This window comes from Vicugna pacos, chromosome 19, assembly GCF_048564905.1.
Source record: "Vicugna pacos chromosome 19, VicPac4, whole genome shotgun sequence".
NCBI classification, from domain to species: Eukaryota; Metazoa; Chordata; class Mammalia; order Artiodactyla; family Camelidae; genus Vicugna; species Vicugna pacos.
In genome coordinates this window covers 2,123,932-2,146,151 of record NC_133005.1, presented here as the reverse complement: position 1 = coordinate 2,146,151, position 22,220 = coordinate 2,123,932, and the positions used below count along the sequence as shown (strand labels likewise).

Sequence of the window (22,220 nt, the reverse complement as noted above, 5' to 3'; positions counted from 1 at the left end):
TACCTAATATACTGTGAATAACAGAAAAAACCTTTACCATGAAAACCTTTTCTGCCACTTAAGTTTTTGGTCATTTAACATAAAACTAAAGTTGCAGATTTTAAATTTTTAATTAAATATTAAAATCCTGTAGGCTGCTCCTGTCTTCATTGAATTAGGGACAGAAGGAAGAGATGGTAGTGAATTTAAAGTGATATCTAGGTCTTTGAAGTACTAGTAAGGTGTGCATTTTTCTAAGACGACCAATAGAGTTTTATGTCTACATTGAATTTTAAAACAGTATGTGTAAAATAATGTGATAGTTATCTGGCAGAGTCTTGCTAAACTGCTGCTTTCCAGAGGGGTTGTACTAGTTTGAACACGTAGCATTTAACTTCATCTTCACCAGCTTGACTATTTTATGTATTACTAATTTATGTATATGTGTATTTTCCCCCTTTACATAAAGTTTGCTATTTGATGGTAGAAAGTGATCATGAATTCCTAAGAACAGGGAATCACCAAAGGAAGACAATTTAAGTAGTAGTTTAAAAAAAATCTATAAAATTAAAATTTTCGTTTTTCTTCTGAAGCAGTTTTTACCCTCAGAATGTTCAAATTCTTTTCAGGTTCAGCGCAGGAAGCGTGGCGCTGTGTTACTCTTGGGGGAAGTGCGACAGGCCAGATCAGTCTTGGTGTTTTCTAAATACGTTTACCATGCCTGTTTACCAGCTCTTTAAAAAACGTAGTAGCACGAAGCATGGTGCTGATAGCGGCTGGGTGTAACTTCGTGTATGAAATGAATAATTAAATCCTCCTCTGAACATCGTCCTTGTCTGCAGAGTCCTTCGGTGTCTCCTAACACGAGCTTCACCTCTGACGGCTCCCCGTCTCCGAGAGGGATTAAGCGAAAAGCGGAAGACAGTGACAGTGAACCTGAGCCAGAGGATAACGTCAGGTGAAGCCTTTTTTTTGGTAGCACTTTGTTAGCAAATTGCTGAAATAGAGGCAGTCTAATTAATGCTGTTTAGCCTAGAGCCTCGGTGCCGTCAGATCTTTGCCCGTGATCTTTTTATCCACCAGTAATTACTGTGGAGGGTTGGAACAGCCAGTCAATTCCAGGGAGAGGAGTAAGCTGTAGCCGTTAAACCCAAGCATGGAGATTAGTATGCGCGTGGGTTCTTGCCCTCCGAGCCTCATTCCCTCTGAGACCAGGCCCCGGATCAGCTAGACGCGAGGTGCTGAGCTCGGACTGTGCGATCTGCACGCTGCTGTGCTGAGCTGGAATCTGTGAGCTGCTTAACCCAGAAGGCTCAGTTACTGTTGGATACATAATGTGGCTTGCTTTAGTCTCAGTTGAGAAGTTTTTCCTCAAGATGAAATATGCAAAAGTCATTTGGTTAAGAAATAAATATGTAGTTTTAAAAGCCGCGGACTTGCATATGCACGGTTCTGTTTCATTACACAGTTTTCCTTTAGCAGTATACTTACCCCCTTATAGTAGGAACCTTTGGTTCTTTAATTGGTCGAGAAGTTTGAGGTCATCATTATAGTAAGACTGCCAGCCTCTGCCGTAATTAAATCCAGGTTTGAATCCTGGGCTCCAAGTGCAGAAGGCCGACAGTCTCAGTAACTCATTAAGAACTTAGCAGAATGGTATGTTTCAGAGTTAAGCAAACAGCAGTGGTCCACAGTTCACCCTGCTACACGGGGTGTCGATGCTGTATTTGTATTTGTGGTTAGAAACTTGACAGCTGTCATGTGTGATTCTGTGCTTTCCAGACATCCTTTGATGTCAGATTCTGAGATCTCTGGTGACCTGTAATCGAACACTTACCTGACTTGAGTTTTACCGCTCTGCTTCTGTAACAATGGCTTTTCCTCTGAGAGTGTTTTTTGTTTTACTGTGAAGCCATCATGATCAATACTAGCTTAATCGTTAGCTTGATTTATTTAGTACTTTATCATTTAATCCTTGTGCTGAGTATAATCGAGGTAGGAATGCTTCTATCAGGAAGTACTTGAGGGGGGAGGGTATAGCTCAGTAGTAGAGCGCATGCCTCGCACATGCAAGGTCCTGGGTTCAATCCCCAGTCCCTCCACTAGAATAAATAAACACCTAATTACTGCCCCACCCCCAAAAGAAATGCTTGGGATTCTTAGCATCTATTTTGTTAATAGTTTCTATAAAATGGTGACAGTCCACATTACAGACGGAGAATCCTTCTCCTGGTTGGTGTTCTGTGAACCCATTGTGTGTGTGGGGTATGGGGTCCCCCACTGTCCCAAAGTGGAGGTGCCCGTGACACCTCTCATAGCCACCGTGCCGTGCAGTGAAGCAGCAGTGGCCTTAGGACACATCTGCCAGCAGATGCACAGAATGAACGGAGATAAAGCTCCGGCAGCTGGATGCTGGCTGCGGTTCCCGGGCAGGGCTTGGCGGGACCACTCCCGCTGCCCTGTGACGGCTCGCAGGAATCACACTGAACGTCATTTCCACTTTCTTTTTTTGGTTAAAGCAGAAATCCTCCTTGGATTTCTTTCGGTTAAAGAAAACAGGTATTCGTGTAGGTCTTTTGCAAAAGCAGAGTGGTGTAATGCAAACTTTTGAAAAGCAGGGCACACTTGTGTCCTGAAACACGACCGCAATTAGTGTGTGAGACCGGGCGCCCGGCAGCGGGCAGTCTTAGTGTAGGCTCGCCCTACCTGGTGTTCCTGGTCGGGCGGGATTTTTTTTCCCTGCTGCTTTGTGTTCCTTCAAGGAAATGTTTTAATCTCTTAGAGAATGAGAAGTGAGTGCTTAGGAAAACATATGCTCCGGGTGAAAAATGCGGTTCTTCACGTTGTATTTTCAGTGATTAATGATTGTGTAGTGAGTTGACTGACCTGCCTTTGAGTTTTATCAGAACACACACACACGCCTGCCTGCCTGCCTGCGCGTGCCCAGCCTTGCCTTCGGCTGACAGCTCTTAGCTCAGAGCGCCTAAGGCCCAAGGGGGGTGGGAGGAGTGGGTTAGGTAGACACTTTACTCTTTTATAAACCACCTTTTACCTCTAAACGAGTTACCCAAGCAATTTTTTTTAAAGTAATTTAACTGACTTTTTTGTACAGTTTAAATATATTTTAACAAACTGAGGAACTTGCGCTATTAAAAATACCTGCAGTATTTGAATCTTTAAATGTAATTTTAGAATTATTCCACAAATATGAACATTTGAGCGAACAAGTGTTCTGTCTACTTTAGTGACTATTCTTTTTTAAAATGTGGTTCTATAATGATTTGATTAGAATCAGTGTTTGAGTTTCTGATGTTTAAATGTCTTTAAGTTGGTAATAAATCCTGTGAAAGTAGACTTTTTAGAAATTAAATGAAGCTGTGTTTGTTAACATTACTGTTTAACTTATTTACACTGCACCTGGATATTAAATATACATTGATTTGGGTGATGAATAGGTAGACAGTTACCAAAAGTACATTACTTGAGCATGAACTGGCTTTGCCTGGATTTTAGACTGTGGGAAGCGGGCTGGAAGCAGCGGTACTACAAGAACAAATTCGACGTGGACGCGGCCGATGAGAAGTTCCGTCGCAAAGTTGTGCAGTCTTACGTGGAAGGGCTCTGCTGGGTTCTTCGCTATTATTACCAGGTACAGAGGGAATGCTTTCCTTTAGAGCTCCAGCTTTTAGTCATTTTAGGAGAATAGTTTCTGTAATAATGTGTGCCATTGAGCTATATTCTGAATTAAACCTAGACTCACTTTTTTTTAAGCTTTTTGTTTAGAAATTCATCACTTTAAATAATATTTGTTTCTAAACCTCCTTGGGTGTTAATATACAAACAAAGCTAATGTATGTTGTGTTGAAGGGCTTCCACATCGGGTATCGTTGAGTGTACTTTGTCTTCCAAATGATTTAAGTTTAGTGTTCTTTAAAATTGGAATGAAAAAATACTTGAGTAGCTAATAGATAGGCGCTCAGTGACTGAACAGAGGACAAAGCCTGGAAAATTCTGGTAAGAATCTGAGGATCTTGAATGATACCACTTCCTCCTTCCTCGCGGCCTGTGATAACTGAGCTGTCAGACTGGTGAGAGGCCAGGCAGACACGTGGGGCTGTGGCGCCGGCGGTTCTGTCTGGTTTTGTGCTCGGAGAGGGAAGCAAGTGAAGTTTGGTGTGATCTGAGAGTAGGGGAGCCTAGGAAGTAGAAAGTAATGCACCAAGTATCACCTATAAAGTATTTTAATTTCATGTTTTACTCCTGCTGAGATTTTAATCCACCAGGCACAGGGTCCAAACACATACCAGGAAGACCTCTCTTTTCTATGAGCATAACTTGCTTTTGTTTTGGGGGGTTTTTTGGTGGGCTTACTTGAATAGTTTTATAATAGAGAAATTTGTCACTGAAAGTATAATAGGGAATTGTAAGGTAAGACTTTTCCCTATTTTATTCTCAGTCACGGTGCTGTCCCCTCCTGGCCTGTCGGCCCAGGGAGTGTCAGCTCAGCTGCTTTTCATTGTGTTTGATGACAGCAGCTCCAGAGTTGTAAAAAATGCCACCAGCCACATTTTAAGGACGAAAATCTTCACCAGATTGTGTTTGTTAATATAAAGTTTGGTATTAGCTACTGATAATTAAAGACATTTTGCAGTATTTTTTAAATCAAGGGACCATTGACATGAAATTTTAAAGTTCAGATTTAATCTAATAACTTCTAGGACTTGTGGAAAAATTAACAGAAGTCATGTGTTTTATAAATGGAATGTTATAGGCTGAATAGTCGAGTCCTTCTTTCTTTGTCTCTGTGTCACTGACATCATTGTGGGTTTTGCTGTCTGGTGGCTAGGGCTGTGCGTCCTGGAAGTGGTACTACCCGTTCCACTACGCGCCGTTTGCTTCAGACTTTGAAGGTATTGCGGATATGCCCTCTGATTTTGAGAAGGGGACTAAACCGGTAAGCCGAATTATTTAGGGCCATAAAATTCATAGAATTCTGGCTTAGATAAAAATTGTGTGTCAGATGTTGAAGTTTTTTCCTTTTTGCAGTTTAAACCACTGGAACAACTGATGGGGGTTTTTCCAGCTGCAAGTGGTAACTTTCTGCCTCCGTCATGGCGGAAGCTCATGAGTGACCCTGTGAGTCTTTCAGTGCTTTGAGGGTGTTGGGACCTGGGTTTCTGTCATACATTTTACTAGCAATAGTCACAATTGCTTTTGCATCTCGTCTTTAAGAGCGTGAAGTGCAGAAACAAATGAAAGTATTTGAGTTCTTCTGTATATTTTTCACTGCTTTTTTTTTCCTGCTTCCCTTGGCCATCAGTACCCTAACCAGTAAATAAAATTGATTTGTGTTTGGGGAAAATTCTTAGAACAGGTGTTGTGTTCTCAGCTTCCCTGTAAGCCATTATTTTTGTTTGTTCCAGCCTTCGTGGTGGCTGCCAGAGCTCAGAAACCTGGCCCGCCTGGAATCCCCTCCAGGCTGGCTTTGTGCCCTGGGAGGCGCGAGACTCAGCTGGGAGGTGGGGTGGTCACAGTCAGTAAGCTCTTCACTGCCTGTCTTGGGTGCACAGCTGTCCACTCTGGAATTCTATAGTAATGCCTCTTTTTCATCTTTTACAAATTACAGTTAATAAAATTACTTATTTTGTTTCACTAAACTTGCAATTTAAAGAATACCATTTTAAAAAGGAATGAAAGCTCGTTTTCTTATCAAGCCTGATAACATGATCAGAAGTTACATTAACACCTTTACAAGAGAAATGTGTGGCTTCGCGTTTTGAGTCTACGTTTCTCCCCGGTGCAGGATTCTAGCATAATCGACTTCTACCCTGAAGACTTTGCCATTGACTTGAATGGGAAGAAGTATGCATGGCAAGGTAAGGTTTAGACATGAGTCCTTTTTGTTGAAACAGTTTTCTCTTTTTGCTAGAACTCTGAGCAAACACGATTTATGGGATAAAACGTTTCCTGTAAAAGATAAATATTTTAGAATTACATGTGAAAATTTGATATTTTTCCATCCCACCTGATTAGCAGTGATTGCTAGTAATTTTAATAGTAGCATTCTGATAAACAGTAAACTGGGTTGAAATAGGTTAATCATTATTTTTTGGATCTCCTTGTAGTTAATGGGACTTGGGACATGCTCCTTTCAGTCACTGACCCCTTGTGAGGCTGCTGAGGGACGTAGAGGTGTGAGCATGCCCTTGTAGAGGTTTGCTCATACTCCAGGGACACTTTTGAAAAATGTGTTAGAAATTTAGTTTAAATACTTGACATTAATCATAATTTAAAGTTTATTTCTTATTTGTATATTATTTTCTCATTTCCTCTGTTCACAGCTTTTGTAAGAATGACAATATATGAAATTTGTACTAAATTTAAGATGATACTTACCTGCTCAAAAATGCATGATGACTGATTGTAAAGCACAGTGAAGTCTCGCACAGGCAGCCAGCCAGCTGTCGTGCACCAGACCCCATTCACCAAATCATGTTTGCCTCTTCTTCCACCATACGTTTTTCTAGAGTAGTAAGCATGTTTGGTAAAATTACGTTTTCACTCTTTTTCCTTGATTATTCCCCGTGGTGCAGAAGACCTGTGAAATGCCTCAAAGAGAGTTGTGGAGCAAAGGGGAATAGAGAGTAACTTACAGATCGAAGCGATCACTTGATGAGGTTTTAGGGTGGACTCTTGGTGTCTGTAGTAGCAGGAGTTCCCTGTTACTTCATAGCGGAGTGCTGACGGGCCTGTGTCTTGTCGATTGTAGGTGCTGTGCTCTGTGGTCGTGTTTTCCAGGTAAATGGATTGAGCTCTTTGGTTGTTTTAATACGTTTGTGGAGTAATCAGAGAGGGAGAGGAGGCGTAGAAGGACGGGTAGTGAAGTGAAGATGTAAGTGCATTTGTCTGTTTGTTAAAGTGTTTTGTTAAATGAGTAAATACGCAAGCGTGCAGGTGACCGCTGACTGTCACTGTGGTAGAAACCGTCCAGAGGAGTCGTGTCTGTTTTGGAAAATGGTCTGTTCAGGTCCTTTGTCCATTTTTGAAACGGGTTTTTGTTGTTGTGTCGCAGGAGTACTTTATATGTGCTGGACACTAATCTCACCAGATACGTGACGTGCATGTATTTTCTCCCGTTCTGTGGGTCATCGTCTTCTGTTGATAGGGTCCTTGAATGCACAAAAGTTTAAAATTTTCCAAGTCCAGTTTTTGTTGGACTATTTTGTTGTTGCCTTTGCTTTTGGTGTCACATCTAAGAAATCACTGCCAAATCCGGTGTCATGAACTTCCTCTGTGTTCTTCTGAGAATTTTGTAGTTCTGGTGCGTGCATTTAGGGCACTGGGCCATTTTGAATTAATTTCTGTGTATGTTGTAGGGGAAGGGCCCAGCTTCATTCTTTTGCGTGTGGATGTCCATTTTCTCAGCGTCGTTCGCTGAGACGACTGCCCTTTCCCCGGTGGATGGTCTTGGCACCCTTACTGAGAATCAGGTGGCTGCGTGTGCGGGCTCATTTCTGGGCTGTCTGTCTGTTGCTCGGTATATCTGTCTTGACGCCAGTACCATGCTGCCTTCGTTTCTGGTAAGCTTTGAAATCCGGAGGCGTGAGTCTTTCAGTTGCATTTTTCTTTTTCAAGATTGTTTTGGCTTAAGATTCCAGGTGAATTTTAGGCTGGGTTTAAACTCAGATCTTTAATATTTTTATATTTTATATAAACATTTTCATCTATTAGGTTCTAACAAGAACACACCGTTCTTGAGGTAAAATGCAGTCCTGTTGGGAGAGGCAGTCTTTTCTTCACACATGTCTTTAAAACCCATGCAGAGTAATGATAGTCGTTAGGTTCTTGTCTGAGTACATCTTAAAATGGTAGAAGGGAAACATAGCTGGGTACTTTTCCAACGTTTATTGAACATGTGTTCTTACCAACATTGTATGTAATGGTAGCAATGTTGTGTTTTCATATTTGCGTAGTACGGAGAGAAGGACTGTATAGCAGAGACATTCCGAATGCTGTGTATTTTACATATGAATGGAAAATTTAAGTAATCTGATTGGAGTCCCACAGTGGCAGAGCTAAGAGCTGAATCCGGAGAGTCTGACCCCTGTGTCTACCTGCACGGTACTGCCGTCTGGGCCGCCTCTGGGTTGTGGAGAGGACCGAGTGAGTGAGAGCATGTAACGGGGTGGGTGCTCGGGAGGGAGTAGCTGCTGTTGTCCTGGGTGCTGTCGGCTCGTCCTCCAGCGCTGCCAGGGCCGCCGGGGTCACGGCTGGTGCGGGCGCTCGGCTGTCCTGGCCGGGGTGGCGTGTGTGTTGCCAGGAGGACCAGGTGGTTGTCATTGGCCTGCAGGTTGCTTCCTACGTGGAGTTAGCTTCTGGCGCTGGCATTGTAGGAAGGCCTTTCTGAGTATTTTAGGTCCTAAATCTGGTAGGTAGAAGACAAAGCTACATAATGTTGCTGTTTTTTCATGATACAACTTTTTTAGGTGTGTGACTAATTAAACTTGAACAGCTTTCTAGGTTTTTCCATCTGAGTGCTTACTGGTGATTGAAATAGCCTGACTCAGGATAGACGTTAACAACCTTGAAATCATGTTTTAGGCGCTATAAGATTCCCACTAGAACTTAGTTTCTTTTTAACGTGAGAAAATACATATATATTCTCCTCACTAGGTAGTACAATGGCACACGTTTCCTAACTTTGAAAATATGGTAGCTAAATAATTAACGACTTTGGAAACCTTTCATTTCTCATCACTTTAAAGGGAGTCATCACAAACACAGCAGTTTTGAGTGGCAGTAGTTTCAAAATTATTTAGCTCTATTTGGCATTTCTCTTTGCTGTTTACCTTAAAGTTTTTATTTGGCCAAAATGCTATTTATACTATAACAGCAGAACTTAACGCGCTTCGTAACTTCCTACGTTTCCTGGTAGGAGATAACTGTGTTGCTGATGCACTTCTTTGGTGGTCGTGCACGTGGGTCCAGGTAAAACACTGACCTTAATTCCAGCACGCGCCAGACGACAGCTTTCAGCCTGAAGATGAGCATCTCTCCTACCCTCCCCAAAGTTATTTAAGCAAACAGGTCTCCACTGTTTGTGTGTAAAAGCTGGTCTTCAGGTTTCAACATGGAAACAGTACTATGCGGTTTTAGAGCTGGAATAGACATTTCGAATAATCTAGTTGAACAACACTTACGAGTATTCCTGTTGAATGATCTCAGCAGGAAGACACCAAGGTCCTAGAAGGATGAATGGTCAGACCTAAGCCCTTGGGAGGTTGGCCGCTTGCCCGAGGGCGCCCAGTAAGTGAGGCTGAGAAAGAGACTGGTGTCTCGGCCTCTTGTTCATTTAATTTAGAATTTTTATTATCACAGAGTTAAGCTCAAACATGGTTTCCCATATGAGCCATTTTAAGGATGGAAATTTTGGAATTTTTTCTTTTACATTTGAATTTTGGCTGAAAATTAGAGCTCAGTTCCAAAGTGTTTATATTAGCAGGAACATCCTATGAGAACTGTTAGCTTGGACCAGCTGGAAATTAGGTGACTAATAGCAGCGCGGTTGGTGTGCATTGGTCTCCCCAGGTGTCGCGCTGCTGCCATTCGTGGACGAGCGGAGACTGCGGGCCGCCCTGGAGGAGGTGTACCCGGACCTCACTCCCGAAGAGTGTAAGGCTGCACTCACCTGGTCGCCGCTGAGTCTGCGTCCTACACGCGTCACGTTTCCTTCTAAAATCTGACTTTCCATTTGTCAAATTTTTTATAAAAGGGGGCATAAATCATTGGTTTTAACTTCTTTGTAACAAAAGCTGAATTTGTTTTTTAAAATTTATTATCCATAAATTGAATCGTCACTAAATGAAAATCTTAAACTGACAGGTGTTTGACTTCCTCCATCTCCCTTTTTCCCTTCACCTGCCCCCAACCCCGGCTCAGTACCAGTAACTTTGCTTGAAGATTGTGACACGAGAGTGCTTGCTCATGTTATTTTTCACAAAAGTGGGATTTTGTCGTTAATTCTGATACTTAAAATGTTGGGAAATTGCAGGGTGGGCTCTTGGAAAATTTGTTGAATACCAGTGTAATAGACCTATAGAAATAATTCCTCTGTCAACCATCCTTAGGATAGTTTTTGTGCTCAGGTGACACGATGTGTGTCTTGCAGTGAGATGCTGAGCTCCGCAGAGGGAAGGAAGCGTGGGCCTCCCCGTGCAGCCCTGTGCTCAGCCGGCTTTTAGTGATCCTTTCCTGACTGTCACTGATCTGTGAAGCCTTTTTGCTAGTTTTTTTTCCTACAGAGCCGTGTCACATATTTAGGCCTCTTGCTGTTAATTTATTTTTCATAAACTTTATAATTAAGTTTACAAAATTTGGATGCCTTTTACTGCTTTTGCAAGTACAGCTGTCTGATGCCCCTCTCTCCCTCCCCCAGCCAGGAGAAACAGCCTGGGCGGCGACGTGCTGTTCGTGGGCCGGCAGCACCCACTGCACGACTTCATCTCGGAGCTGTACCGGGCGGGCTCCACGCAGGTGCGGCGGCCACACCGTCAGGAAGCGTGTTCGCGTGGTGTATTTGTTGGGTTGCTTCATCAGGGTACACTTTTTACATTTTGGTAAAATATAAACAGAATTTACCATTTTAACCATTTTTTAAGTGTTTAATTCTGTAGCATTAAGACCATTCACAGTGATGTGCGGCCATCACTGCAGTCCATCTCCTGAACCTTTTCGTCCTCCCAGTTGGAGGCTCTGTACCCAGTAACCAGTATTAAATGGCACCTCTCCACTCGCCCTCCCCAGCCCCGGTGACTTCTCTGCCACTTTCTGACGGTGAATTTGCGTGACTTGATCCCTCACGTGAATCGCATCGTCAGCATTTGTCCTCCTGTGTCTGGCTCTCTTCACTTAGTGTAATCTTTCAGGGTTCAGCCATCTTGGGTCAAAATTTCCTTCCCTTCATGGCTGAGTAAGATTCCATCATGTGCATACACTGCATTTTGTGCATGCACTCATCCGTTGGTGGGAACTTGAATTGTTTCCACCTTTTGGTTATCAAGAGCAATGCTGCTGTGAACACTGGTGTGCAGGCGTGCGTCTGAGTCCCCGCCTTCCATTTTTTGGGGTGTATGATCAGGAATGTGTTTTTCCACAGTCGGTGGATGTACCACCTGAACTCTGTCACGGGATTCAAGGAAGGTTTTCTTTGGATGAAGAAGCCATTCTTCCAGATCAGTAAGCATTCATCTGTGTGTAATTGGGGCAGCTGGGAAGATGTTCAGTTGTTAGCATTTTTGCTTTGTTGCCTGAATGTTTCTTTTCCTAGTAATAATGAGAAAGTAGTGAGAAAACAAAACAGCAGCAACAGAAAACCCCTGGACTGAAAAAGACTTGGGCTCAGGGCTCAGCTCTTCAGCACAGTAGCCCTGCCGCTACCCTCTGAGGAGATCCACGAGGTCAAGACTGTTTTCCTAATACTGCCAGGGTGTTACGATGCTGTTTGCCCTTCTCGCTCTTCCTCTCGAGTGTGTGGTGGTTTTCCAGAGGCTAAATGTAGTTTGATAACGCAAGAGGTCGACTCAGAAGTGGATAACAGAATCCAGCTATTAATACTAACATTAAGATAGATACTAAGCTATACATTGAAGAAATTTAAAGTAATGATAGTCTTTTTTGTTTTGCTTTGTAAAATGTAGTTGTTTTTCATTTAAAAGTTCTTTAAATTAATATTAAGTTTATTCCTGAGGTTGTCTTACTAGATTTTTAATAATAGGTTTATCACTGTTATTGTTAAATTAGAGTATATTTTAAATTACTTAGTTTTAATTTTTAATAGGTAAATAATGATAGCTGCAACCAACATGAGCAGAAACTCTTGGGGTCTGCAGTTGTTAAGTGCATAAAGGGGTTCTGAGATCAGAGTTGGAGAGCTGCGGCTCAAGGGTGTAGGTCCAGGAGTAGATCTGCTGGTTTTCCAGAGTGGTTACACTGGTTTATAATTTCAGTGCCAGTTTTTGGGAGAGATTGTTGCTCTGGGGTCTTGCAACCCTTGGGACGGTCAGGACCTTAATTTTTGCCCACGTGGCGGACCCTGGTTATCTTGTCCTGATGACAGTTGCATTTCTCTGATTACTGATGAAACGGAATGCCATGTGGTGTATTCCTTAACTTTTTGGGTTTCCTCGTTTATGAAATAGCTGTTCTGTTCTTCAGTTCTCTGTCCCCTCCCCCTTTTGTTTTGTAGGTGTTCCTGTACAGATTCTGATACAAACCCTTTGCCCATTAATTGTTTTCTGTTAGTGAGATTACAAACGAGGAAGATAGGGTCCTTGTTTAAAGATAGGTGGGGTTATATTGCTTTTTGCTGGTGCACTTTAACGGTTTCCTTCCTCAAAGCCTAACGAGCAGCAGCGTCTGGCTGCTGCTTGCGCAGAAGGAGCAGCTGACAAAGAGGCGGCCCTTGTCTCGTTTCTCTTCAGGGTGGTGTGCTCTCCGGTTCCCTTGTTACGGGACCTGACACAGAACACCGCGGTCAGGTGAGTGTCCCGAGATGCACGGCAGCCGCCCAGGACGCAGCTGTGAACTTGCACGTGAGCTCAGGAAGGACCTCCGGTTCACAGGGAGGTTGTGGCTGTTACCCACCAGCGCTTTGAGATCGGCGAGTCCCCGTGTTGCAGACCTCAGAGCAGAGACTCTTGACTTTAAATTATGTATATTGTTAAGGCTCCTGATTTAACAAGCCTGCTTCTCTGCTTTCCAGTTTCCCCTGACAACCCCTGATTCTTCCTGGATTAGGGAGGGGGTTCGCCGTGGGGGCGCAGAGACCCACGCGCTTGTGACCATTTTAATTACATTACAGTCGTGGCCCTGCGGAGTCTGGAAACAAAACTTCTGTATACTGGATTTTGATTAAGATGAAATGGAAGGAATCTGTGGAATTTTTTGTCAACAGTTGTTATAAGGACTGATATCTACTGTCTGGAAAATTTATAGTTCATTTCTTCAGTGGTGACAGCATTTTCTGCTGAGTATGTAAAATGTTTAGAATGTAAAAAATCAGCGGACGCACCACTCATCTGTGTGGTTGTTGTGTGTAGTTACTGACCCCGGTGGCAGGTTTGTGTTCGTTTTCTTCAGTCTCTAGACGGAAGCAGGGCAAACGCTGTGCTGATTCAAGGACTGGAAGCTGCTCCTGAGTGCTCCCCCCACGCAGTCGTGCCATTTCCCGCTCGCAGCGAGTCTTGGATTTCTTACTGTGAAGTAGAAGCGTGTCTCTTTTCCCGCCGTTAATGGGTTTAAATAGCAACTAGGCTTTTACTTAAGGAAAACTGTTGTGAATGTGGAGTGCTTCCCAGATGAGTTGCTTTTATTTACCTTCACCCAATTTCTGTTTATCTTTACACATTATTGTCCTGGCTCTTTGTCTTCGGGCTTTTGTTCAGGGCGGAGTTGCGGACCCTCAGCCCGGCTCTGTGTCCACGGCACACAGGCCGGCCCGGGCAGCCGCGAGGACTCCGTGCGTTAGGCCCCGGGGGCCCGTTCTCCCCGCCGGTGCTCTCCGGGTTGCCCCGTGTCTGCCCGTGCTATGCAGTTTCTTCCTTGTTTCCAGGGGCCTTCCTTCCCAGCCCTCTAGAAACAGTCAGTTCTACTTAACTTTCTAATTAGTGTGGAGACTTGCCCAGGGGAAGAGCTGCGAGGCTGAGGGGTCCTGGAGGTTTGTTTGTGTGGTGGTGGTGGTTTCGGAGCCTGCAGGGGCCTTTGGTATCATCCAGTGCCTAGTGTTTTCACAAGATAATTAAATTTATAAAGCAGATCTCAGATCCAGGTCTATATTCAGGTATATGTTGAAAATAACTTCGTGATAAGATTGACTTAATTGAGTTGATTTCCTAGAGATTCATGAAAGAGCAAAGTTAATTCTTAACCTGGTGAGGTAGTTCTCTGTTTCCTCGGAGAGGTGTTGTTGAGACCAGGACCCAGTTCACTGTGGTTCGTGGCGTGTGTTTGCTTCCAGGCTTGCTGTGTACCCCAGTGTCGTTTTTGCTTTACAGACAAAGACCTGAAATTGTCGCCGTTGGCGCCAGTGGTGTCCCTCTTTCTGGACTCCTGGCCTTTCCCATCCCCTCTCTGTGTTGTCCAGGTCACAGTCTAGATCGATGAGCTGTGTCCTCACGCTGGCTTCAGGTGTGTCCTTCTCGTCACCTTAGATCTTGCCTGTGGTGTTGAGAAAGTGTATTTTAGAGGTTATTGAAGTGTCTTGAGTTCACAGAAGGACCCTTGAAGGATACAGCCAGCTGTGACCTGGGATTGTCTTAGTAGTGACTCTGTCAGCGATTCAGCACGCAGTGGTTTACCCTTGGTGAGAACTGCGCTGTTCCCCCTGGTTCTCCTCGTCCTGCTCGTCCTCTACCATGGCAGATTGCCTAGGCGTAGTATTTTTAGAATAATTCTTTGTGAGCTTTAATTCTGTAAAACCTGTACATGGTTTAAAATTATAAAAAAGCTGTCTTCTTGGTGCAGCAGCGCAGTTTTCTGCTCATCTGGGCGAGTGGATGCACACCCGGCTTGTCTCGGCTCGGACCGCTGTCCGCACCTGCTTCGTGGTCCTGCCCCTGGGCCGCCTGCTCCCCGGGTGCCCAGATGGAGGAGCTCGGTTCTCACTTCGCGCTGCTCTGTGTGTCTGCACCGTTGCTCTGCAGTAGTTTTTTCTTAAATCATTTTGCGTCTCTGGCTTCTCCCGCGGAGCCTGCTCTGCACGTTCTTCTCCTGGGTTGCTGTAGTGCCCTCCCAGCTGGTTTTTTTCCTCCCACCTCCTTTCCCACTGAATCTGTTGTCTTCCCCTTAAACACTGCCGTCCCTCTGGGACCTTGATTCCTGCTGTAGTTTGGCAGAGCCCAGGGCTGTGCCTGAGTCCCCACCGCTCCGGGGTGCCGCCTCCTTGCTCTCCAGGTGGTGCCTCCCGAGTGCCCGTCTCTGTGCCGTCCTCCCGCTGCTGGGAGGGCTCTGCCCTTTGCCGCCTGCCCTCCACTGCTTGTCTGCTCTTCTGAAGGCAGCCTGTCATTTAGATAACCTTCATGGGTGTCACTTTCATGAGCAGCATTCTCAGGGTCCTCTTTTTCTCTCCTGGCACCTGGCATCCTTCTAAACCCAGGTCAAAGCTCGGTTGTTGGTAGTGTTAGAACACGTGTTTGCCAAAGTCTCCCAGGAGCCCAAACTTTCTTCTTCAAAGGGCTGTTTCTCACTTTCTGTGTTCACTTGTGGATGGAGCAGGCACGGGATAGGATGTTCTGTCTCTTCAAGGGGGTTTTTTTAAAATGTGGATGTACGTGAAGATGGGTTTTTTTAGTGTAGCCATTACTGCAGTGTCCCTAAGACTCCCAGCAGGTACTTGGAATCCCAGGCCTGAAGAAGCACAGCGCGCCGAGCAGCGCCAGCCGTGGTGGTGGGGGGCGCTCGGGAGGGGGCACCTTCGCTGCCTGCAGTGCTGAATTCCCAGGGCGCGGGGCCGGGTAGCCTCTCCTGGTGGGCCGTCAGAAAAGGCATCTTAGGTCCTGTGAACTCTGTAAGTGCCCTAAAATGTCAGGTGTATGAACCATGACGTTTCCCCTGCAGGAGCAGCGTGCACCGGGACGCTGCGTAATGGCGTCAGTTATGGAACGTGTCAGGGAAACACAGAGTGAAAATGAACCTTGTTATTTGGAGTTTTCTGCTAGCACACTCCAACGGTGCTAGCACTTAAAGCAGCCTTTCTGAGGAGAATTCTGAGAGCGAGTGGGAGTGGGCAAGTGTTACGCCTTCTCGTCCTTTTCTATGGCGACTTAGCCGTGGTGTTTTCTTCTTAGGGCTGCTGTTTAAAGTGCTGCTTGTGACACAGAAGCGCTGTTCAGATTCCTTACTTCCAGCTAGGCTTTGGTTTAAATTTTTTATTTATTTTGTCCTTCGTGTGTTTATGAAGACAGTTAAGTGATTAAACTAATAGGGCAGTTACCCACCAAGGAAGGGACCCATCGTACACCCGTGTGGGAGCTGGGCTGGAAGCTGGAAGCTTAGCTGGGTGCGTGGGCACTGTTCCACCTGGGAGTGGCAGAAATACTCCTGTTTCACTGAGCTGGGAGAAGCAGTGTGGCCCCACACTCGGGTCTCCGACCTCAGCCTGCCCAGAGGCTGCTGTTACCTCATCTCCTCCCTCCGGCTGCCTCTCACTGCCTCGGTGTCACTGCTTCCCTCCCCTGCAGAGCTCTCCCCAGTAATGCCTTGTGCTTCTGGTCGTGGAAAATGGTCAGAGAGCAACCTGTCTTCTCCTCTTTGTTACTTTCATCATTACTTACATATTTTAGCAAAATGAAATTATTTCTGTTATTTTTGATGCTCTTTCTGAAAGAATTGGAATTACATCAACCTGAAAAAACCACAGGAACTTTGAAAGTTTGGATCCAAATAAAAAGTTACCCGTTACCCTTTGGGGCTTTGTCTGCGGATTCCTGCCTGAGTCTGTTTGACTTGCAGGGGGTCTAGGTTGTGGCTGATGTTAACCCCAGGGGGCAGTACAGTAGAGTTGTGTTTTAGCTCTTTACTTTCTAAAAGCATCATAGTTCTTAGTATGTATTTTGAGGAACAAATTGAAATACTAGAATGTGTCAGCCAGCGGAAGCTTAGTAACTCTTTTTATGAGAGAGTAAGTCTTCAAATTGTTCTCCAAGATCCAAGGGAAAATCTTAATCTTTCAGATGAGAAGTTGTGTCCCTTCTGCAGGGACCTCCAGACTTCTTTTCCGAGACCCCTTCATGCCTCCTGCCGGCTGCCCCGTGTGGCACGTGCAGGCCACTCTACAGAGCACGGCTCTCGGAGGGGAGGACCCTGGAGGTGGCTTCCCTCTGTTGGCTTGGAAAGTTTTTCCCTTTCCGAGCAGCAGCGTGAGTAATGGAATTTTTAAAGCAGTTTTATTGAGGAATAGTTGGCACACAATAAACTGCACATATTTGATGAGTAAATGAATTTGCTTTCCCAAACGTTAGTCTCAGCTGTCTTATTAGACCTCTTGTTGTAACATTGTCCCTCAGGAGAGATTGTCCCATAATCTGGGACTCTCTCTCCTTCCCGGGAGCCAGTTACCTGGCCGCTCCTTCATTTCTTAGACTCACCTCTTCCTGGGCATGACCTCAAGCCCTGCCCCGAATATGGCCTTGCTTCCATCTCCAGCCCTGCCTCCCCCTCTGCTTGCCCCGCACTCCCTGCCCAGAGGCGCACTCCCTGCCCAGAGGCGACATCACGCCCTTCTCTCTCACACTGGGTGGCCGGGCGGCTCTTTCTGAATGGCAACTTGACCCGCATCCCGCGTCCCTCCCTCACCGCGGCCTGCAGTGGCTTCCCCCCACCCCCCCACCCCGCGGGCCGCAGAGCCGCACACGGCGTGCTCCAGCTCAGCCCGCCGTCTCACCACCCACTTCTGTTCACGTCTGTCTTCATTCCAAGCCATCGCTTCTCCCCTGGGGCCCCACCTGACAATTAAGTCTCGAGAACTTACAGCATTTGTCACATGAATCGGTCTTGGCCCTGCGCCTTTAGAGGGGTGCTGGTGACGTGTCTCCCCGGGGAGAACCGAGAGAGCAGTCTCTCAGACCCTGTTCGCGGGGCTCGTTCTGTCTCTCCCAGAGCCCCGCCCGGAAGGCCGCTCCCGTTAAACAGAGCTGCTCCTTGGCTCGGTCCCCCCTCCGTGTCTTTGTTTCCTCTGTCACCCTGCGGCCAATCCTGTCCTGCCTTCAGCCACAGCCTGTTGGTCCCGCGTGAAGGAGCCCCCTCCGCCCCCACGTGCGTGCAGCCCGCACTCGGGAGGCGTGTGCACACCTGAGCGAGCGTCTTGCCTGCGCCCGTGGTTGTCTTTTCCACTCTCCTCCCTGCTGCACTGTTAGGAGACATTTGCTGTTTCTTTTCCCAGTTAGAAGGGGCGGCAGGCTCGAGGCCTGGTCAGTGTCTGTGCCCTCCAGTCCCACCGCGAGGCCACGCGTGCAGCGGGCACTCTGAAACGTTGTTAGGTAAACTGCAGAAAGGCTCTGCTGACGCCGGGAGAGCTGCTTTGAGATCCTTTAGTTGCAAGTCTTGCTTCACTGCCGGTTTTCTGTCTTCACTTTGTATCTTTAAAGTCCTAACAAACCCGCACGCTGAGACGTCCCCTACCGCCCTCTTAAACCCTCCGGCCTGCCGGTCTTGCCTGGCCCTGCCCGAAGCCGCCTCGAGTGGCGAGCTTCTGAGCTGAAGACAGTTGCCGATGGGGAGGGCCTCCCAGGAGGAGCAGACTGAGTGAATGAAGTGTCGGTCAGCTGCCCTGAGCTCATGGCATCTTTATTGTAAATGAAACTATTTCTGTGTTCTTTTACCAAGTACCCAAAGATGCAGTTAAATCCTACGGCAGTGAAAATTGTCTGTAACAGGTGGGCCCTTAATTATTTACAGTGTCAGTATTTGAAGAGAAAAAAGTTAGCTATCTAAAATGTCAACCAGTTCGGTAAAGCTTTTTTAACTGTTGCAACTGTAATTTGTAATCTTCAGAAGAATTTTGGGAAATATGGAAAAAGCACAGAGGAGGAAAGGAAACGGTTGATTGTATGAATGACCTTATGATGAGTATGTGTCCAGTCTGCAGTGTGTGTATTTTCCCCATGTCATTATGTATTTCATTGCTACATTTAAAAAAAATTCATAGAGGATGCCATTTTTAGAAAGAACCATGGTTCTTTAACCAGTCCACTACTATTCGTAGTGTTCATACTCTTAGGTTTTACAGTTTTCAACATTGTGAGCACTGAAGCTGTGAGCAGCCTTAAGTATAAACCAGGCGCATATCCAGGGCCCTGGGAGGGGCATGGCTGTGTCACCAGCACACACACACGCCCAGCAAGGTGGTTTGACCCAGCTTGTAAGAGTCTGAATGTACAGCCTTCACGTAGCTTTCAGATTATGACTCTTAACATTGTTGAAGAAGCACACGTTAGCAGAGCAGGCTTCTAACCCGGGAGGTTTCGTTTCTTCCCCCTGTGGCTTCTTTGTGGTCGTGTTTCTGATTTTGCAAATACTCCTATTGGTCTTTGCATCCTTCTTAGAACAAGAGCTGATCTTCCCTAAGATGCTAGGAGGAGAGTGCTTGCCAGGAGCCAAACAAAAGGAAAGGTGTTTCTTATTTCTTGTTGCTGTAAACCTCTTCGACCTGTCTCTGACATCATACTGGAATTTCTCAAGCATCGGGCAGGCAGTTTCTGTTATTGCTCTGTGATCACCCATAATCAGCTAGAACACGGCTCTTCCCCAGAAAGTTACCCGAGGACTGTCCTAGAAATTAGCACCAGTTTGGTGGGGAAGATTTTAGCCATTTGGCCGTTTGGCAAAATCTACTGACAAAATAATTTTTAGAGAAGATTTTGAATTTTAGTTATTCTGTTTGAAGATCAAAAGTACCTCTAGAAGTAACTTTAGATAATAGTCAAGCGGGGCCAATCCAGTGACATCACTTAATCCTGTGTTGTTTTCTTCTAGTATTAATTTTAAAGACCCGCAGTTCGCTGAAGATTACGTTTTTAAGGCCGTAATGCTTCCGGGAGCAAGGTGACAATGCAGTTACAAAATATACTTTCTGGGTTTGTTTTCTGTGAATAATGATCTTCCCTATAATGAAATACTGTGTTTTCAAATGGCTAGAAAACCTGCACCGGTGTTGAAACCCAGCGACTGGGAGAAATCCAGCAACGGACGGCAGTGGAAGCCCCAGCTGGGCTTCAGCCGGGACCGGCGGCCCGTCCACCTGGACCCCGCGGCCTTCAGGACTTTGGGGTGAGTGGGAGGTCCTGTCTGTGTGTGCTGTGCTTTTCCTGGGTCTTCCACAGAGCGTCAGCCAGCATTTAGGCCACGGGCATTTGAGACCATTAAACACAGCCACTTTGCAGACATGTTAATGACTTTGATACTTTTTCTTCCTTCATTTTAAAAAATTCCCTCCTGCTACTTTGGTTGTGTTGCTTGAGATTTCCATCATTTTCTCCTAAGAGATCTCACTGTCTCTCTGACAGTTATTTCAGAAGAATAGAACCTTCTCTCTGCCCTCAGCAAACTCCAGCCTAGTCCCGTGGGGCCGCATGGCCCAGGGCCTCAGTGCCCGGAGCCACTGCTCCTGGGTGGTGGCCTCCCCGGCGCTCAAGTGGCCGTGTCCCACCGGTGCTTGAGTTTGCAGCTCTTTGCCTGTGAGTGGGATCAAGTCTCTTGATACGTCTCCTGGTCATTTTTATTTCCTCTTGTGTGAATTTCTGATTCTGCCCTCTGCCCTTGTTGCTGTCAGACTGTCCTCTTCCTGGAGGTAGGGACAGCTGTCTGTGACAGAGAGGGACTTTGAAACAGTGACAGGGAGAGCTAGGAGAAGAAGGGCCGCGTGTGCGGGTGAATGCTGGTGAGCTCCTGTTCACGAACCGACGACGGGAACTCAGATACTTCCGATTCACAGGGAAACCCTGAGATTCGGAGGGGGCTTCACCACCGTCGGCATGTCCTTTCCACAGTGACTCGTAGGGGACAGCGTGGCGTGGTGGTGAAGGCCACGGGCTTTGCATCCTGTCTGGATTCAGACGATCTGTCCACCACTTGGTGTCTTTGTACAAGTTACCGAGCCGCTCTGTGTCTCCATCTCCTGTGTGTGAGATGGGAATGACAATGACACCTGCCTCACGGAGCTGTCGTGGGGCTCTCTGCGTCCTAAACACTGTGTGAACGCTTGCTGTCACTGTGCTGCTTTGTTTGGAAGTCTACATTCTTAATAGCAAAAGAAAGGCAAATCTAAAATATTCTTAAGATATCTTTTTTGCATTATTTCAGCCATTTTGGAAAGCAGCATAGAAATACCTCTAAGTAGAGTTTTCAGTTCTGAAGGTCCTCTGAACTTCTTTTGATCCGGGTTCCTACTTGGAATTTACCCTGAGAAAGTGGTCTCAGAGGAGCGTCGTTAGGGCCCATGTGTGCGCTGCTAGTGCTGAGCGAGCGGACAGGCGCGGCGCAGTGTGAGGCACCGGAGCGTGCGAGTGCTCCGTGGGGGTGCGCGTCTCACATAGGGAGGCTGCGACGGATACCGGGGGGATGTTCGGTGTCATCGACCGAAAACCGTAAGATAAAGAACAGTAGCATACACAGTTGCCCCTTGACAGCTGCTGGTCAGCGGCACTGACCCCCGAGCAGCTGAAAATCTGTGTGTGACTTAGAGCCCGCCCTCCGCCCCATGGGCTGTGCAGTGCTCTGGTACTTACTGCTGGGGAAATCCACGTGTGAGTGGACCTGCACCGTTCCGAGCCACCTTGTTCAAAGGGCAGCGATACAGTGACAGCAGCGGTGCGGCTCTCTGAGGACAAAACGAAACACAATGCAGAAAAATAGATGGCCTCAAACTACTTCCTGCGTAAAGTAATTGATAAATACTGACATGCTTGTCCGCTAAGAGTCTTGGTGTGACAAGCGAGCACCGGTTGCTTGACAGGCTGTCGCCGTCGTCAGGCAGTGTTGTGAGCCTGGTTCGTTACCAGTCGTTGAGGTTTCCGTTGTCTTAGTCCGCGGTGTGGGTGAGACGGGGGCGCGATGTTGGCTGCGGCGTGGTGGCTGTGTCTGGAAGTAATTTCTTTTCTGCTCGGGGTCCTTTCGTAGCCACGTCATGCCGAGAGGCCCGGGAGCCGGCGTTTACAACAGTGCTGCCCCACCACCTGCGACCTACCAGGGGAGCTTGTACCGGCCGCTGCTGAGAGGACAAGCCCAGATCCCCAAACTGATGTCAAGTAAGTCTGCATTTGTTGGTTATTTTACATGCTGAGTGAAGTACTGCAATGAAGGGCGGTCTCTGGTCTTTATGGCTGGGAAGATTTATTGTGTCGGTGCAGAGATAGTGGGCTCACAACGTTCAGAATAACTCGAAGAGAATACTCCACGCAGAACCTGTCAGGTGTTTGTATCTGATCTGTTTGTAGCTAATTGAATACTGTGCGCTGGACTTCTTGTTTTCATTTGTAAGCCTACTGAGTGGCCTTAAGCAGGGAGGGGTATGCGGGGCCCGCTGCTGATGGTCCGTTAACACCAGCAGTGGAGCGGTTAGGTCAGGTGCAGCAGATCCGGAACCGGAACCACTTAATTACTTGGAAAGCAGCAGCATCCCTTTCTTCGTCCAGATTGTGTCTCGGTAACTACCTGGCAGGACGACAGGCATTGCCTTGGGTAGAAATACG

The 22,220-nt window shown here is 46.4% G+C and overlaps 1 protein-coding gene across 1 annotated transcript in view; it reads left to right on the top strand.

The window, feature by feature from the left end:
* XRN2 (5'-3' exoribonuclease 2) overlaps window positions 1–22,220 on the top strand; it is a 64,728-nt gene that overhangs the window by 29,345 nt on the left and 13,163 nt on the right. Inside the window, exons 16-27 of the mRNA XM_072943690.1 lie at window positions 822–937; window positions 3,493–3,628; window positions 4,826–4,933; window positions 5,026–5,115; window positions 5,783–5,855; window positions 9,568–9,651; window positions 10,415–10,512; window positions 11,135–11,214; window positions 12,459–12,515; window positions 19,507–19,575; window positions 19,669–19,800; window positions 21,649–21,776. Coding sequence (XP_072799791.1) covers window positions 822–937; window positions 3,493–3,628; window positions 4,826–4,933; window positions 5,026–5,115; window positions 5,783–5,855; window positions 9,568–9,651; window positions 10,415–10,512; window positions 11,135–11,214; window positions 12,459–12,515; window positions 19,507–19,575; window positions 19,669–19,800; window positions 21,649–21,776 — 1,171 coding nt within the window. The remainder of the gene's footprint in view (window positions 1–821; window positions 938–3,492; window positions 3,629–4,825; window positions 4,934–5,025; window positions 5,116–5,782; window positions 5,856–9,567; window positions 9,652–10,414; window positions 10,513–11,134; window positions 11,215–12,458; window positions 12,516–19,506; window positions 19,576–19,668; window positions 19,801–21,648; window positions 21,777–22,220) is intronic.